Source organism: Aquila chrysaetos, chromosome 12 (genome assembly GCF_900496995.4).
Source record: "Aquila chrysaetos chrysaetos chromosome 12, bAquChr1.4, whole genome shotgun sequence".
In the NCBI taxonomy this organism is placed as follows: Eukaryota; Metazoa; Chordata; class Aves; order Accipitriformes; family Accipitridae; genus Aquila; species Aquila chrysaetos.
Genome location: NC_044015.1, coordinates 20,481,608 through 20,500,119, shown reverse-complemented (window position 1 = coordinate 20,500,119; position 18,512 = coordinate 20,481,608). Strand labels below are relative to the sequence as shown.

At 34.6% G+C, this 18,512-nt stretch overlaps 1 protein-coding gene across 7 annotated transcripts in view; it reads right to left on the bottom strand.

The window, feature by feature from the left end:
- The window catches only part of COL11A1 (collagen type XI alpha 1 chain), a 164,235-nt gene that overhangs the window by 139,339 nt on the left and 6,384 nt on the right, over nucleotides 1-18,512 (bottom strand). For all 7 annotated transcript variants that reach the window (XM_030033746.1, XM_030033747.2, XM_030033748.2 and 4 more), the window contains exons 2-4: nucleotides 7,340-7,507; nucleotides 2,927-3,140; nucleotides 318-480 (exon numbers count right to left, since the gene is read on the bottom strand). In XM_030033746.1, the coding sequence (XP_029889606.1) occupies nucleotides 318-480; nucleotides 2,927-3,140; nucleotides 7,340-7,507 (545 nt within the window). The remainder of the gene's footprint in view (nucleotides 1-317; nucleotides 481-2,926; nucleotides 3,141-7,339; nucleotides 7,508-18,512) is intronic.

The following is an 18,512-nucleotide window of genomic DNA, read 5'->3' as shown; positions in this document are numbered from 1 at the left end:
TATCATATTACTCAACTTTTCAAGATTAATTCTCTTAAATATCTCAGGTATGTCAATATTAGGCAGAAAGACAAAAAAAGCAAGCCCCTCCAGATACAACATAATCTAAAGGACAGAAAAATGCATCATATCTTCCAACAACAGGGACATTTCCCTCTTTTACTTCTCTTTTATTTCAGCCTATCCTAACAGGATACTATAAATCGAAGTTTCTACATTATACCAGCTTTTGCCCTAAAAAATTTATTCTGATTTTCATTAAGCACTTCACTCAACAGAAAACCACTCAGTTCCATTTGTTCAGTATTGATTTTTACCTCAAAAACTTCTTCATCCAGAATCCTGGTTCCAAAGACAGTGATGCCATTGGTGTCCACAACTGTTTTGTCACTTCTTTCAAGTGGTTTTGTAGTTTTTTTGTTACAGTCAACAATCATTGTAACACTTTTTTTCTCCACACTAATAGCTACTCGATGCCACCTAATAAAAAAAACAAACCATAATTCTACTGCAATTTATGTTTTTAAAACTAAGTCATTGTGTTCTTATGAAGAGTTTATTGCAGATTGTGCACCAATCAAGTCACAGATAAAATTTTAAATGTCTCCATTTATTTCCTTCTTTCATATGTGCACAAATGTACACGATGTTTTGTCTATTCACTGTATAACTTCTGTCCCTTAGTACAAAAGAATCTTATCCATAGCTTATTGTGAATATCCTATATAAGATGAAGTTCAAGCTGACCTCTGAAGCTTTACCCAGAGAACATTAGTAAACTCAAGTTAGAAGCGAGTGCACTGTTTACATTTTATTAGATTGAACGATCTGATAGAAGATTTTATTTTTATGAATGTGTTTGATTTTTCAAATTACTTAAGGAATTACTTGTGCAAATATATTTAAACCAGCAGCTTATCTGTTGTTATTTACATTTTACTATTTGTTCTCTGTGATCAATCACCAAAATTTTACCATGTTCTTTTGCTTATTTGAATGTATCCCATAGCTACAGAGATTTTTCAAAGATGTACCACAGTTCCAACAGATGCTTTTCCAGATACATATACTTACAAATGTTTGCCAATATTCCTGCAACAATAGCTTTGCCTACATAAATATTCACCAAAAAGTGAATGAATTGATTCAGAATACTGACAAATTATTTTATTTTAAAGACATTTGAGAATAAAGTTTTGTACAGTTTGCCCAACTATACTATGCTCTTTATTACACTTTATTATCATGACAGACCACATTAATTTAGTGAGCCTCTCTGCTAGGACAACTTAAATATCTAAGAGCAAGACCAGGCCACTCTGTAATCTAATATGGAGAAAAACATCAAAGAATCTTTGACAGACCAGGGCAAAAAGTGTCAAAGTATGTCATATTAGTGACTGGTAAGAGGAAGGCTGGAATCAAATTATTTTAGTTGGCATTTGTAGCACTAAGATTGTCTAAATCAGAGAGACAGATTAGATCATTGTTACAAAGAGCTTCTGTATATCAAAAGGAACACCTCAAAGCTAATGGAATCTGACTGCTAAACAGTATCACTGAGCCAGAACTCTAATTCCATGTTTTCTCTGGAACGCGGTTAAACATTATCGTTGTAAAAGCAAACTGTCCATGCATCCTCAGGCACATTACACTGTTTACACTTTTTAAATATATCTCATTTTGCAATGAAGATTGTTGTCCTAGATCCTTCATAAAATAGCTGAGTCAGAAGAAAATTGTTGGTCTATCTTTTGAAAGCATGTAGAAGCTGAAAGCATGAAAACAGCTCACTGTGGATAGGACTGACTCTAGTTGATTTAGAAGTTGTATAGTCTCACTGCAGGAAATTGTACCAAACCAAGTTCATTTTGATTTCTTCATTTTTATAAGTTTCTCAATATTTTGGGTGAAATTCTGAAACCCATGTCAAAACTTTGTTATTTAGAGGAAGTAAATGAAAAAAAAGTTTGCTGCTTTGTTTTATCACTCCTTCTGCTAGGGAAATGCATCGAGTTTAGGTTTCATGGTATAATTCCATTCTCTGGTAATACAAGGGCTAGAAGACAATTACTTTTTTCCTTTTTTATCCTTTATTGCTTTATAAACATATTTCATTACAGTTGAATTTTTGCCCTTCCTTCTCTACTGATTTGTTTTCTTTTGCTTTAATAAAATCTCATTCTGTGTATCTCTGAAGACTGTGGCTGCTCTTCCTGGACTGCAGCACAATAAAAAAAAAGGCCTTTAAAAGAATGAATGTCCATTTACAAGCACTAGAATGACATTCCCAGAGAACAACTGCTTGTCTACAAAGGGAAGTTAGGTACAAATAATTAACAACTGCATTAATAATGCAATAGGTGTTTGAGATTAATTGCCTTTACTGACTGTGCAGTATAAGTCCTTGCAGCACTTCAGATTAATTGTCCAGCTTATTCTTCCCTGATTTCATTATACATAGACATCTCAAACCATCTTATTTGTTTTGGTTCAGGACAGGACAAATTCTATGCTGTCTTGTCAACTTCACTCTGCCTATCACCTTCAAATGGACAAGACAGCCCTTCTAGTGAGAATATTCCTTGAGTCTTTTTGAAAACAGAGTTTCTTTCTATATTGCACAGGAAGAATCTTTATAGGTTTAGTTTTGGTGGGTTTAACTTCTATGACTATTTCTTCACTCTTGATTTATAGAAATGGCAAATAAGAAAGGTGGTTTGGCTTTATTTGTAGCTGTATACGCCATTTGAAGCTGGAACTGTATTCTGTTGCAAAGGTTCTCTGATTTGTACCACAGCAGTCCAACTAGCTGGAAATCATGTTACTCATTTATTTAAATATTTAAGATGATTGTTCTTAAAGACCATAATCACCTATACAGTGGTGTGTGGTATTATTTTTCGTCTTAAAATTTTATACTTACTTGCCATCAGCAATGTTGACTGTTCTGAAAAGAGGATAGTCTTCTGGGGCAGGTTTTCCATTTTGGTCTTCAAACAGGAAGACAGGGGATCTACCAACTTCAACACCTACTTGCTGAATTCCTTGCTCGTTGTAGATAGACAGAAGGAAGGACTGGATACCCTTTTTAGGCTTTACTGTCATTAATATTGAAAAATCTTCTGGAAAATCTCCACCTGTAAACAAAGTGATATATACAGTTACAAATCCAGAAAAGATGAAACCATTCTTTAAAGGTTTACATTTTTCTATAATCACAGAGGATCCCACATACAAACTGTTGGGGTTTTCTAATTCTCCTAAATGAATACATAAAGAATCACACCAGGAAAATTTTTTCTCTCTTTTTTGTCTTTCTGGTCTCACTTTAATTCCTGAAAGATTTACCTTAATGGTTCTTAAAAACATGACTTGTAAACCTATTGTGAATTTATGTAATAATACAATATATGCAAGAACTATGATAGTTTCACATTCATTATTTTTTCTATTCATCTTCTTTTTAGCAATCTTCTAATTTAAAAGCATGCACTACAATTTCACTCAACAAAATAAGTATCTGTATTATAGCAAATATGTTCCCAGGCCCTTCAACTCCTTTGATAACACTTGTTTTAATTTCTCTCTCACAATATATATTTGAGTCCTTCTAGAATAATATTGTGCATAACATTGAAAAAATACATAACTGGTTTGATTTAATAGGAGCTTTAGGCAAAATCAAAGAACACTTAATTTTCATTTATTCCCTGATACTTTCTCTTTGAAGTAGAGATTATATATCAATCATTGTTTCATCCTTTACAACTAGAAATAAACAAAATTAAAAGTGGGTATAGCTTGTTTATAAAGGAAGGACGGAGGTTTGTACTCGGTACTGCTCCTGTTGAATCTAGTGGTAAATCTGCATTTCACTTGATGTGAAAGTCTATTAGGCTTAATAACAAATGAAGTGTAAGACTGAGATTCTAAAATTCAGAATAAACACTGATCTGTGTGGATTCAGCTGCAATTTGACATGCAAGAAATACACAGATTAGAATCTAATCATAATGTTGGCAACAAATGTAACTGTAACTTTGTGTGCGTGAGAGTGGGTAAAATGTTCTTAAACATTTTAATAATATAATACAGTAAGTTTTAATAAAATAATATGTTACATTTTTGTAATGAATAAATGTATGTAAGACTCCAACATCAAAAGCCGATTTAGGAATTCTTCTTCCAATGGAGAAAATATAAGACTGTTTCCAAGACGAGTCTTGTGGGAAAACTCTTTCATGATTCTATGGAGCCTTCCGTGAAGACAAGGTATTGATGGCATTAACTCTTTAGTTACAATATGAAAACAAAATGCATAAAATCTTCATTGCTTTTTAAATGACATACTACTCTTCTAAAACAGAAAATCCCTAGTCTTACGATTACTATATTGTCTGCTGCAATGTTTTATGCGCTTTCTACCATCTTTTTAACTTTTTTCATAGAAGGTTGTTGAAACACTGTAGTGATAAAGAACACTTTAGGGCTTGTTTTAACATCTTATTTTGAAGGGATCAAAGCTCAATAAATAGGAAGCATTTCATTTACTCTGGTGAGCCTTTGGTCAAGTTTTTTAATGACAAAGCAAAGCCGCTAGTTTACAGATTAAACTGTACGTTATACCTTTTAACATCAGAGTAAAGAGATGTAAAAAAAGGAAAAGAAAGAGAAAAGTTGACTGTCAACAAAGGCCAAAGAAATTATTTGAAAACCACTGAGCACTTGCCCTGTCTGCACTGTTAATCTGAAAGATATGTTGAAAATGCTTATGGCAGGTGACACTAATTCAACCAGTCTGGGCATGTGCTCTTCAAACAGATAACATCCTATGAAAAAAAACCTGGAAGCTTTCTAAGAAAGGTAGCTGAAAATGAGTCATGTGCCTCAGTTCAGCAGTTTCTGTTATTATTGCTATGACATAATATTCCCAAATGTTTTATCTTGCACCTACATCATGTACTTATAAGTAAATTTCCTCCAAACAGTTTTGATTGAAAAAGTAAAAAAATGAATGACATTCTAACATGTAAAACTTTATGTATTGCTATGTATATATAGTTCTTTGACACATGTCTGGAATAGTTATTGAAGTCTTCTCAACTACTTTTAAATTTCTTGTTTACTGTTATGGTTCTATTTGAACTATAATCAAAAATAACAATAATAATTGGAGGGAAAATTGCTAGAAAAATCTTTGTATATATCTGGGTTGCCACTCCTGTCATTCCTATATGCTTTTGTAAAAGATAACTAAGAGCATATAAACAAACAGTACAACAAAAATCCAAGCAGGTATCTTTACAATTACATAATGCCTTCCAGTCAGTGAAATCAATGCTTATTATATTCTGGAAAGTTGGAAAATATTATCAGATCCATTTTTAAAAGATGGATATATTGATGTTCCCAGCTTTTGCCATTCATAGATCCCTTTGAGCTACAGTAGCTAAAAGATGCGTATACTTCCTGATGAGTTACAGGAGTTAGATGAAGGCAAGCATAGGATGCATTAGAACTTGTATTGTTTAGCTAAAATGATGTCTCACAATTTGGTCTTATCTGGGATATCTTCTGTAGTCTTTCCACTACTACAGAGTGTGAGTGAGTAATGCTTCTTTATTTGTCTCCTGCACACAGAAGTGTTACAACAGATTGGTAAAATCAAGCAAACTCATTCCAGTTGTAAAGCAGAAACTGAAAGCATTAATAAGAAGAGCACCTAAATTAAGGCAGTCAAAGGCTATAGAAATTTAGATGTCAGCCAACAACATGAGGTACTTATTTGTTCTGGCATTCAAGAATTATATGAACAGTTATTACTGCAGCTGCCAAATCTCTTTATGCTACAATTTGATTCACGAATAAGTACAAGACAACCCAAGCTCTCAGACTTCCAGCTCTAGACTAGGCCTGAGAGCCTAGACTCTCAGGCTTTGATTTAGCATAAGGTGCTTGTACTGTTCTAAACTTTCAAAAATACCAGTGATTCCAAGTCAATTTAATCTTCTGTCCAGTTGTATTTCAATGCTAATTTAAAGTTTTTTTGTTGTACCACATGGCTTTAGTGACACACATTGTAAAACTCAGAATATAAATGTGCCAACTTATTACACCATGCAACTTGTGCACTTCTTCAATACAAGGGATCATTTTTGTATTTTTTAAAGAAAGAGCAGCCCTTATTCTGCTAACCTTACTTAGGTGAAGTAGTAATTAATTATACACATAGTCACACTAATATCAGCAAAACATTGTAGACTGTAATGTGCCATTCAGTGAATGATATTTTCAGCTGGATGGCTCTGTTAACTATATGCATCTTAGTTGAGAGGATATATTAAAAACTGAAGAACTGTGTCAAAAAATAATATAGATATTATATCTGTAGTGAATTTTGCTTTGATCTTCTTCCATGAACAAAAAAGTAGACTGATGAGTTAAGTGGACATGTAAGTTGTGCTTGAACTGTGTATAGCCGTTTCCCATGTTGCTCTGGGAACGCACTATTATTACAAAATAATGTTCCACGCTCTTATAGATCTTGGATGATATCTACATGATTGCTACTCTGAAAGACAAAAAAGGAAGTATTTTTCTTTCCCAACATCTAATCTGTATGTTTATAGAGAGACTTGTTCAAACTCTGCATGATGTATCAAAGCAGAAAAATTAAATGTTCCTCGATTTTTGTTTTTAATATTCTTATGATCATTTTCCTCAACAGTTTGGGTCAAGTGAACAAGTGACAGCAAAATAATGGAATAAAAGTCTCTCCTCAATGTCTGAAGAATCTTTTCCAAATTGTGATTATTTCATTCTAGAGAAATTTGAGAGAAGATAAAATCACATTACCTGCTATCCACAACTAGCCTTGTTTGTTTAGTCCCCCAAATACCCAGATACTCTTAGTTAATTCTTAACAGATGGTACTTCTGGGAATGATTTTGCAATGGCTAACCACAACTCATTTCTACCACTGCAGCATTACTCCAGGAAGTACTGCTTTTAAATGGACTGAAACTGGAGGAAACTTGCCAAAGCCACCAAATAAGCTTTCCATCAGACAGCATCATGAAACAACAGGTAATATGGCTTACAGACCAATTCTGCCAGTGACACAGAATTTGATGAAGAGCTTTTTAACTGAAGCCAATAAAAACTGATTCATTCAGCGGATAAAGAGCATGTCCTGTCATCCATATGCAGGCCCAGCTCTAGGGATAACAGAATTGTTTTGTGGTATTGATGATGGACTGCACGCTGTGCTTTAGATACCATAAAAACATAGGCAGTAAGATAATCTACCAAAGTAATAGCTTTCTGACAATCTTACCTGGGTACAGCTGCTTTGTTGGGGCACTCAGCTGTGCAGTTTTTGAAACTCTGTAGGCAACATCCGATCCTTTTGAATCCCTCCTGTTTGTGCAAAATCCTGCTGTTCTTGATACTCCTTCTGGTGAATTGTGAAATTCTAATGCTTTTAGCACATCAACGGGTTCAGCTGGCAAAGGAAAAAAAAAACCAACAAAAAGAATTACTCATCCTGCATCTCTACAGTATGCAGCCTCTAAAAAGGATATTAATTTTATTGCAAAAGTATATGTGTAATCATAGCAGTAGCTGCATCCTATTTTGATTTATTGCAGATTACTCCTACACCAGAATTTTATTTTAAGATGATTATTCATTTTTAAATGTATGAGTTCATCACATCCAATGTAATTGTTATGATCAAATTTTCAAACTACTTGACTAGACTGAAAATCACTGTTTCCCAAATGCAGAGAAACTTGGTGATTGAAACTTACAACACATTCTTTTAATGTGTGATTTCTAAGAAGCAGAACTGATTTTAAAAGTGCACAAAAGTATCAGAAGTATTCAGCTACAAATAATCTACTATCAGAAACTCGTCTGTTGCTAACATTAAAATATATTCTGATTACATATGATTGCTTTCTCAGACAAAAAGTTATAAGAAAGAAGCTAATCTTGTTTCTCATTGAGTTAGAGAAAGAAAAATGTACCTGCTTTGCCTGCAAGGAGTCAATGGACTGAATCACAGTCTTTCATTATTTCCAAGTTAAAATTCAAATGGACTTGATTTGTACTTTAGAGCCCAAGTACAATCAGGTTGCATTTATGCTCAGTGTCTAACAATTTAAAGTTGAAATCCAGAGCTGCTATTGTACTGATATTCATACATTTTTTTTTTATTTTTATATATATATAAATAAAAAAGCCAACAACAAAACTTCGATCTATAAAAGTTCACCATGGCAAAAGGGCCAAGTACTGAATGGACAAGCACTTCAACAGAGGCAGTGAGAGAATACAGTTTGCCTACTGTATATCTTTTCTCTTAGAAAAAAAATAAGGTGTTCATTCTCATACTCCCTACAGATCATGGCTTCAGTAATGTATTTTTTTGAGTGGAAACAGAATTTCAACCAACCATTTTTTCACTTGGACTATTCTGCATTTTTTATGTTGGCAAACTCATAACCACTTTACCTAGAAAGACAAAGTTTTACATGACTTTCAGTGTTAAAGCTGAGAAATGTGTTTGATAAATCTGACCCTTCTTCACATTTTTGAACCGCACTGTGGCGTTAACTATAGCTAATTTATTTTCTTATGTGTCAACAAATATCAACTTAAGGCCCAAAATTCACTGTGTGCAAATATTCAACTATTTGAACAACTATTTGCAAACAACAAGTGAAAGAGTGTAAAAACATAGGCACAGTGATATTCTGATTACACTCACTGATAGAAACATATCTACCTTTTTCTTACTATTTGTACAGTTCTAGGCAGTGATACTATTTTTTTTGTCACTGTAATATCTCAGAAGTCACATTAGTATATTCACTATCACATTAGTATATATCACTATTTAACCAGCTCATCCTATTCATCTCTTGGCATTGCCAAATATGAAGAACTCAACTTTATGGTTAAACCTATCTTTGAATAACATGAAAAGTATATTCTTTAAAAAAAAATCTGAGGTTTTCCCAGCCTAGAATGTACATAACTTGTCGTAAAATATATTCAGAAGAAAATGCTTGTGAGCTTCTTTAATTTTTTTCACATCACACAACTTCTCATTTCATTTTTCCATCAGATCATGTTATCAAATATAAACCCAACAGCTAATGTTTGTTGCAAGCTAATACATTTTGAATGAATGCTATAGTATACTCCTGAATTTACTTAAAATCTACATACCCTGCAGATTCAAGAAATTATGTTTAAACATTCTAAAAAGAAAAGTTTCAATAGCATGCAAATTCTGAAACAGTCTTACCTCTCTGTTAAGTACTGACTAAATGATTTTAATGGATATAATGTATTCTCTATAGGTATTCAACGCAATTCTAGAATTACTACCATACTGAAGGAACTGCCACACTTTTTTTCTGGTAACTGATGGCTATTCTTGCAGTACCTATAATAATTTGAACCAGTAAAGTAATGTAGAACCAGTCACTGGAAATATTAGTAAAAATTCCAAGTTGCTGTATAAGTCAACCACTGCTAGATTCCTTTTTCCTTTGCTCTGTTCTATAATTTATACCAGATTCTTCATTATTTTTTTGAATAATGGCTGTTCTTTGCCTGGCTGACTAGGAGAGTATTCACCCATAAACAAGATTATTCATTACTCCCTGCTAGCTCTGCTGCTAAAAAGCTTCCAGACAAGAAACAGAATAATAATAGAAGAGAACAATCTGCAAACCACAAACTCCAAATAATAAAACAAACATTTTGTTAATAGTCCATAGATGACATTTATTTCTGCAAACTGTGATTCACAAAATGTAAATAGCAAAAACATTAGTCAGTTTACAAGGATTTCTAGAAATGTAACTTGTCATAGAAATGACAAGTTATATGAAGTAACTTACGCAAAAGAGGCAATTAGTCTATCTCCAGATATAATATGGCTGACTTACTAAATATTTACAGATCGCAAGTAGCAGAAACTGCTTCCCTAATTTATATAAAAGATTTCAGATAGCCACTCCGACCAATAGTTTAAAAGTAAAGAAGTTCTTTAGAAGTCTTTGGATAAATCAGGCAGGAATGTATAAGGTTTAATGTGCTTCTTTACAAAAATTTGCTTTTGATAGAAACCTACATATCATTCAGTCTATGAAATAAACAGACTGAGTTTGTGCCTCTTCCTCATAAATGTTTTTGCAACATTCTTGTGTGTGTCATTATTTAACCCAGGTTTGACTCTTACCAAATGCCCAGATTAGGATGCAACCAATCCTGTATTTCAGCTGGGAGGTAGCAGTCCTGGAAGTCTCCTCACAGCTGTTATTGCCACCTCCCAGCTGCAAACAGGGCTCACTGTGTAAAGCACTTCTCCCCTACACTCCTCCTGTGTCATGCATAGGGCTACCACATATTGGGGTTTCTGCAGGAACACCCTCTTTTTGCTAGTGGAAATTTTGTCTCCGTGAATTCCAGGATTTTTATTTACATTTTCTGGAACTATGGCAACCTAGCTGGAGCAAGTGTTCAGTAGCCCTGACCAGGCTGCCATGACATTAGTCTCAAAATTCTTGATGAGTTCACTGTGCCTGTTCAGATGACCTGCTCAATGCCTCTACAGAAAGCACTAGACACAGTTGCTCTCAATATGCCACAAAGCACACACACGTAGGAATCCACTCAAAAATAAACAGCTCTTGAAAAACAGCAGTGTAAACCAGCAGTGTTTAGATCCTAACTGGTTAGAGCTGTCCTGTTTGAAGTATAAAATATGATGAGAAGTCCTTGCACAGTCAACACTGGCCTGCTTAGAAGACTGGGGTGGAGAGGTAGGAAGACAACTCACAGAGTCAGGGAAGAGCATAGTCTGGAAGCTATCAGCTGAAACCGTGGCTTCTCTCTGTCAGCTTCTGTAGGTTCTGCAGTGCTCAGTGTCACTGTATCCTGGGAGCTTCAGTTCTTCCTGAAAACTGCCTCTTCTCTAGCATTCTGCTCCCACACAATTTCTGGGAATGGTTAAGAAATAGCCAGAAAGAGCACCACTGCTAAGGCCATGCAGTTTGCCTGTTTCCATGGCCCACAAATTAAGATTACAACTTGTATTTATATAGAGCAACATTAATGTAACCCATATATTGGCAGATCTAGGGTCTCTCACAAGAATTTCCTTAGAGTGCATAAAGCAGCTTGCCTAAATGATTTTACCTTCTAGTCTAATTTTCTTGGACAGTTTTCTCGTAAGAGAAGTAAAGAAAACTGCAAATTAATGATATATGATGTAACGCTTTTGCATTCTTCCAATTTGGTGCTAAGATTTAAGATGGCAAGGAAATAACCAACAAATAAGTGTCATGCAAACAGCTCCGTTCAGCAGTTCTTGGGGTGCAGTTAATGCTCCTTATGAAACTTTGACATCAGCTTTGAAAACTCAACTCTGTTTGCCATGGCAAATTTGACAAAATACAAGAACCAGACCCTAAAAGTGGGTCCTTTCATGCAGATGTTTATGGCCACACTGCACCGCTGCTTGAAGGCCACCTCCTGCAGGCAAGCCAGACAAAGCCACAAGATAACCCTTTGAAAAGAAGCCTGTGTTCATCAGGGCAAGCCTGCATTTTTCAGATTAAGCTCTCCTGAGTTTCAGACTGCAATCAAAAAGCAAGTTTCCACTGTGCTACTTTTCCACTGATGGAGAACAAACTGCAAGAGATCATTCTTCTCACTAAATATTATAGTGCAAAGTTCAACAGCATATGTCCTTGATTCAAAAAAGTTCAGAGAGACATGTGCGACTTTCACTGCCACTAACAGACTACACAGTAGTAGCCAGAGGAGAAGTGTTTAAAAGTGCTGGGATTTCTGGAATGGCGAGAAGAATTCTTAAAAAATCCGGTTTTAGAACACAGAATTGTGTGAGATGGGAACCTGAGTGCCCTAGTATCTTTCAAGACACCAAACTGCCAATCATTTAGCTCCAGCGTAAGTTTGTTTTTCAAACATAAAGAAGGTAAAGCACAAAATTAAAAAAAATTAGTGGTGTAACATCTCAAGACCTGAAATAACTTGTAACCTGCAATATTTAAAATTGTAGAGCCAAATTCTGGTCTTCATTACTGTGGTGTGACTGAAGTACATCCATTCACTCAATGAGCTTTCCATATTTGTAGTGGTATGGATAAGAAAGAACATTTATTCTAGAGCATTTCATATTAAATATAACTCCAAACCCATATTTAATCTTCCTTTGCTTTCCCTTTACCTTTCTTCCACAGGAACTAAATAGAAACCTTAGGGGGAAAAAAAAAGACAGATTGACAGAAATATAAAATCTTCTAAGCTACTTTAAATGGTACTAAAATATGTGTAAAAGCATGCTAACTAAGAAGAAGAAGAAAGAAAAAAAAACTTCTGTCAGCATATCTCTGCTGGAAATTAAAAGGATTCAGTAGAGTTAAGTAGTTATAAACTGGAAACTAGATCACACTTTTACACTGCCAGGCCAGGACAGAATATCAGGAGTGAATTACATGAGGGAAACTTCATGTTTTTTCTATTTGTTTGGAGAGAAGGAAAATGCATATAAATACTGACTTCCACTTTTGGTTAGCATTTTCAAGCCTAGGCTTCCTATATATACAATGATACATTTATTTTAAAGGCTATGACAATGCATTCTATTCAATGAATTAATAACCACATCTTTCAAAAATATAATGCAATTACAGATTGAAAAAGAACTTCTGTAAAAATCTAGACTACATTTTGATCACACATTCACAGTTAAAAATATCATAGCTTTCATTTCATTCCACAATATCTAAATTGAAATAATATCTGTGATATATCATTCCTATTAATACTGATACCACACATATGGATCAAATTCCGATGCCTTTATATTGCATTATACCTAACAACTACTGCCATTGTTCAATGTGATTTCTTCTGGAGTTAAGTAGAAGCTGGTGAAAACAGCAGATTCATTTCTGATAGGTTATAATGTCATAAATATATACAGCACTTCTTATACAAGATCAGAGGACTTGCTTCCTTCGCTTTGACTTCCTGATACATTTGAGCTGGAATCTATTATGTAACATGGCTCTTCCTCTCTCTTGGTGGAAACTGTCCATGGAGGAGGTTCCCAGGGACCATAACAATACAGGTTATGATATCAGAGAAATGAGGGACTGAGAAACTGTACAACAATGCAGAAACTGAAGTCGTTTGGACACACAGTCTGTGCTGATGACTTATTCAATATGTAACATCAAGCCTCCTTGTCTTAAGGATGACCTTAGTTTTCAGTATAAATGCTTAGCATTTCCACATCTCTCTATGGGAATGCTTCTTGTAGGTGACCAGATAAACCTAGCTAAAAGGATATACGTTACAAGACAGGGACAAGTTGTATCAAATGCAAGAAAATTTGCATTGGAATGGCCAGGTCTGGTTCATAACATATGGATTCATTTAAATGTAGATGGTAATTAAATGCATGGTGGTTAATCGTATCTTCTTACTTTATAAAATAACTGTCTGTAACTGAGATAATGGCAAACTTAATATCTTAGTAATAGGCAATAAAATTTCTTGTTTGTGCTTCAGCAGCCACCATCAAAATTCTGCATTGTGATAAAGCCCATCTGACCCTCCAAAGGCAAACTGTACAGAACACAAAAAAGATGGATCAACAGTGCACCTAATGGCAGCAATGTTGCTTTTGGAATTACACCAGTAGCAATCATTTTGGATAAAAGAGTAAAATCTATACATATTATCTTTCTAGTTACAATCATGTTGTAAGGTTAATTATCTTTATTTTAGTGACTTTGCATTTATGAAAATGTTTTGATTTACAACAGATGCTTTTTTACAATTTTCTACCTACTGACCAACTGCAGCAATGATCCAAAACCAAAAGAAGTTCTTCATATAGGCTTACTCAAATTGCATAGGTTTACTCAAATGAACGTAGTGAGTGACATTAATGTAAATGCTAGGTATGTAAATGTTAGGACATTAACACACACTGAAAATAGAGCTGTATTGTTTCACACAAGTAGAATGTTCTGTCCCATATCACTCTAAGCAGCTAATGTGTATGTTTCAATAAAGTTACACTTAAGTATATGAAACACTTGAGCTCCTGTTTCTTAGCACACATTTCAGCTTCCACTCACAGTATCTTACTAGTAATTTAAGTCTGTTGCTTTCACAAATCAATTGACAAATTCTGTATCAGATTCATTTCATTGATAGAAAATGACCTGGACGCTCTGTTACTAGGAATTTTTTTATCTGCAGAAGAAAAAGAATTCTGCATACTTGTGAGTGCTTCCTCAGAAATTCTTTTTTAATGTATATAGGCTAATTGGTTATCAGATAGGTTTCTAACAATCCTTTCCTACATAAAGCTGTATTGAGAAACAGTTTATAGGTCAGTTCCATGAGTGGCTACAATTCTGCACTACTGTGGATCTTACCCAGTATTTCATGTCTTACTCAGATCTTAAGAGGTCAAACATATAGAGTGATCCTATCACAGATGCATGCAGTGGTCCTCAGTAGACTTGGAATACATGCAGATTGGACAGGTATTATTCAGTGAATTGAGAGTTCTTTTGAGTGAATTTGATTATCCCTTAAGAGAGAACCAAAGAAGCCAGAATGGACAACTGTCCTTCTTATCTAGAAGGTCCCATACCTTGAGTTTTCTTCTATTCTACACAGAACATACTGCAAGCCACTTAGAAGCTGCAGTGAGAAATTAATATAACCCTGAACATTTTTAGATAGGCTATACCAAACTTGACATCTATTATCTTTCTATAAACTGTACAGCAAAGCATTTTTAGCTGCAGTTAAAGGTGCTAGTGACTAAGGACCAAACAGTTCAAGACAGACTTTTACTGAAGATAGGGTATACAGAGGAAACTATCATCTGCATTTTCAGAAGGAAGGACTTCACTGTCAGGCCTTGAAGTGAAACTCTCCAGGACTGACAGGAAAGTGACTGTGGTGGCAACTTCTGGCTACAAAATTCATTCCCATAAGAAATTGTTCAGGGGATGACTCATTTAGATGAAAATATTTTTCTTTCTGTTCAAATGCCTAATAAAGCATAGAAGTTGAAATCCTATTATATTTAGATTTTGGTCTGGTAACTCCTGGGTCTTAGTCTCTTAATTTTATGAGAGAGTTCAGGCATGATGATCCTTCCCTATTTAAAGGCTATGTTCACCTACATAATTTACAAGATGATCCCAGATTGCATAGCGGGGGACATACTTTAAATGCAAATAAAAACTCAAGGGGAAAAAAGCCAGTATTCTTTACTTTACAGATACACCTTAGCAAAATGAGTGTGCAACTGTTTGCTATACTGTTAATAAATTTGGCAACTGTGGCTCTTCCTTTTTCAGATATAGTAAACCATCTTTTTATAATAAACAGTATTATATATTTTTCAGATATAATAAACAGATAACTTCTCGAATTATCGTAATTCTTCAGCAACACCCTTCTTTTGATTAATGTGGAAGTGAAAATTTATCAGTAATGACTCCACAAATAGCCTGTAAGAGTTACAATCAATAACTCATAACTGATGAGATACAACCCTGGAGTAGAAAAGAGCTTAATTTGCCCCAGTAAAAAGCATTATCTGAGAAATTTAAGAAGACTAATGTTTCTAAATTAGTATGATTTTACTTCATATTTTTCCATGGAAATATGTTTCATTCTGCCAGTAATCTGTTCCAATGGAACCACCACAAAACTAAAACTTCAGTGTTGAAACATTAATATTCAATCCTAAATGGAGTGTTTTTTTAAAGTTTAGTCCAGTTTTATTTCACTTTGACAGATCATTTAAAGAGTAGAAGCTATTATAGCCTGGTAGGCTAAAATATGCATATTTGGTGGGTACTGATGAAGGAACTCCTTATATCTGTGGGCAAGACTTTCAAAATAGGCTACCTATGGTTAGATTTCTAGGTATATATTTAGGAACTTAAACAGAAGGTACTGCTGTTCCACAGTTTTTTGAAACTATGCTACCTATTAAAGGCATAATAGCCTACAGTTATTTAGTTTATTTACTTTTCTTAAAATTTTGAATCTTCATAGCTGTAAGTGCTCGTTCTAAGGGCTCTCCGTGTATTCTATAGGTGAGTAGAGGTAAAAACTACTATGATGAAGGTTTCTAACTGACACTCATTTGATGGTCCAAGTCTTAATGAATGTAAGAGGTGAAAATATTTTCATGAACAAGAAGAACTCATATGAAGGTGTAACTAGTCTTCAGTTTCTGCTCTTGAACCCTCAGAACAGTGCTGTCAGGCCAGAAGAAGGGAGAAAAGTTTTTCTTTTAAAAACAGTCTTAAATACAGATTGTGTCAAAGTTCTTCTACATAGGTCTATTTTAGCTACCATTTGCCAAGCTGTTTCAGCAGTTCTCCTACTGTGAAACCTGATAACTTTTCCCCTCCTTGCATTCCTTCTCCCAGATTATTAGTCCAGTTTCTGATTCTATCAACAATTAGCAAGCAGTTTAGTTTACCAGCTAGACCTAAGTTTGCTAGAGCAGAAAGAGTAGTGAATGCTGCCTCTTTGCCAAATTATCAGTAAGGAACTCTTTACTAGCAGTGTTAGAATCTGGATTTGTTAAACTGTTAGTTTGTTGACCTTTAGGATACAAGACCCATCTATTACCAGAAATCTGTTCTATTTCTAATGTGGTGGGAATATTTTTGTTCTTATTTTACCCTTATGCGCTTTTACTTATTGTGGGCAGCTATGATGGGTATCCTTTAAAAACAGAGATATATATAATTATTATTTTCCGTACTTATTAACTTACTGTGTCTTCATCTGTTAAGCATTAATACAGGGGTAAACATCAAAAACCAGGAATTCAAAAGCATGTTATGCCCAAAATGCTTCACTGAGCTTACCAGTTCTTAGAAAGGACTCTACTGCCTTCCCACTGCAGGTTCTGGTGTCTGTATCCCAAGCAACGATTCCCTGCAGTTCTGCCATAGGTGTCTAAGCACTAGAAAAGGATCAGGCACTCTTCTGTCCTTAGCATTTCCTACTGGCTAGCTCTGGGCAGATCTGCACTTCCTCACAGGCTTTTGGGATTGGCAGTCTGAGAATCGCCTGTCTCGCAACTCTCTACTGAGAGCTCAGACATGTTAACAGAAGACTGTTCTGGGAGCAAGCATCAAAAGCATCAGTTCTGCAAGTGTCCTTTGTGAAGGTTCCTATACTTTTCATAGATGTTAACCAAAGGGCTTTACAGAATTGGATATGAACTCTCTGTTTTCTGGGCTGCAAAACTGAGTTAGAGAGCATCTTCTAGGTACAAAAATGAAACCAATTAAGCTGCCTAAAGTAATTACATAGTGCTCCTGAAAATCAAGCTGGTTTTTTTCTAGGTACCTAAATATAAATTTATGAGATTAACTGAATAGATATTGCCCATGTATATATTTCTAGAAACATACTTCAAGGTTGATTTACCTGTTAAAAATTTTCCTACATGTTAGCTTTTAGACAAATTATGTAATTGGGATCTTGGCTGGTGACAATTTTAGAAGAAGGTGTTATTGCAGTAATTTCATACTTAATGATTACAAGAACTAGAGATTATCCAGATGCGTAGAGGAATGCTTTAACCGGCCTATGATTGACTATTTCACCAACAGAGGGCTTGAGTAGAACTGCTCAGAACTGGCTACTTCTGTTTCCACACCAGTTATTTGAAAATTTTTCATTGACTTCCTATGCCGCAAAATTTGCTAAATACATAATAGTATTTCAAAGACAATAAAGACAGTCTATGCATATATGGGATGCATTTTTGATACTTACCAACTACTAACTATATCTCTTTTTAAAGACCAATCTCTAACACTCATACAGTAAAAAAGAAAAACAAACACTAAAAAACCTCTTAAACCCCATATTGAAACCAGTGGAAAACCTGCCTATATACAACTACACACTCAGATCTTTAATAAGGTTAGCTTGCAGGCTTATTTATTTACTGGAAATAATCAGCAAAAAATAAGAATAGTTATTTCTGGTTTCTGTTACATTGCACAATTCTGGAGTGTAACCTAGATTTTGAGATTGACATTTCATATTTGCTTTATATATTTTGCCACAAAACATGACTTTTTTATTACTGAAAACCTTCTGAGACTAGATAGGTTGTACTTTCATCACTTGTTCAGCAACATTGACTACAATCAAGCACTAAAGACCTGATCCTGATTCCATAAAATGTTTCACTTGTTACCCACAAAAGATTGGGCTAGTTCATCACCTGCTGCAGGCCTGCATTGATTCATCAGTCTACAATATTTTAACATCTGCCTCAATACTTCTGTGGAGTTATTCCTATTTTACACCACAGTAGATTATATCAGAACTGCAGTCCAAAGTGTCTAACTATGTTGAGGTCTCTGCTAAGATTTAAAAAGTTCTTT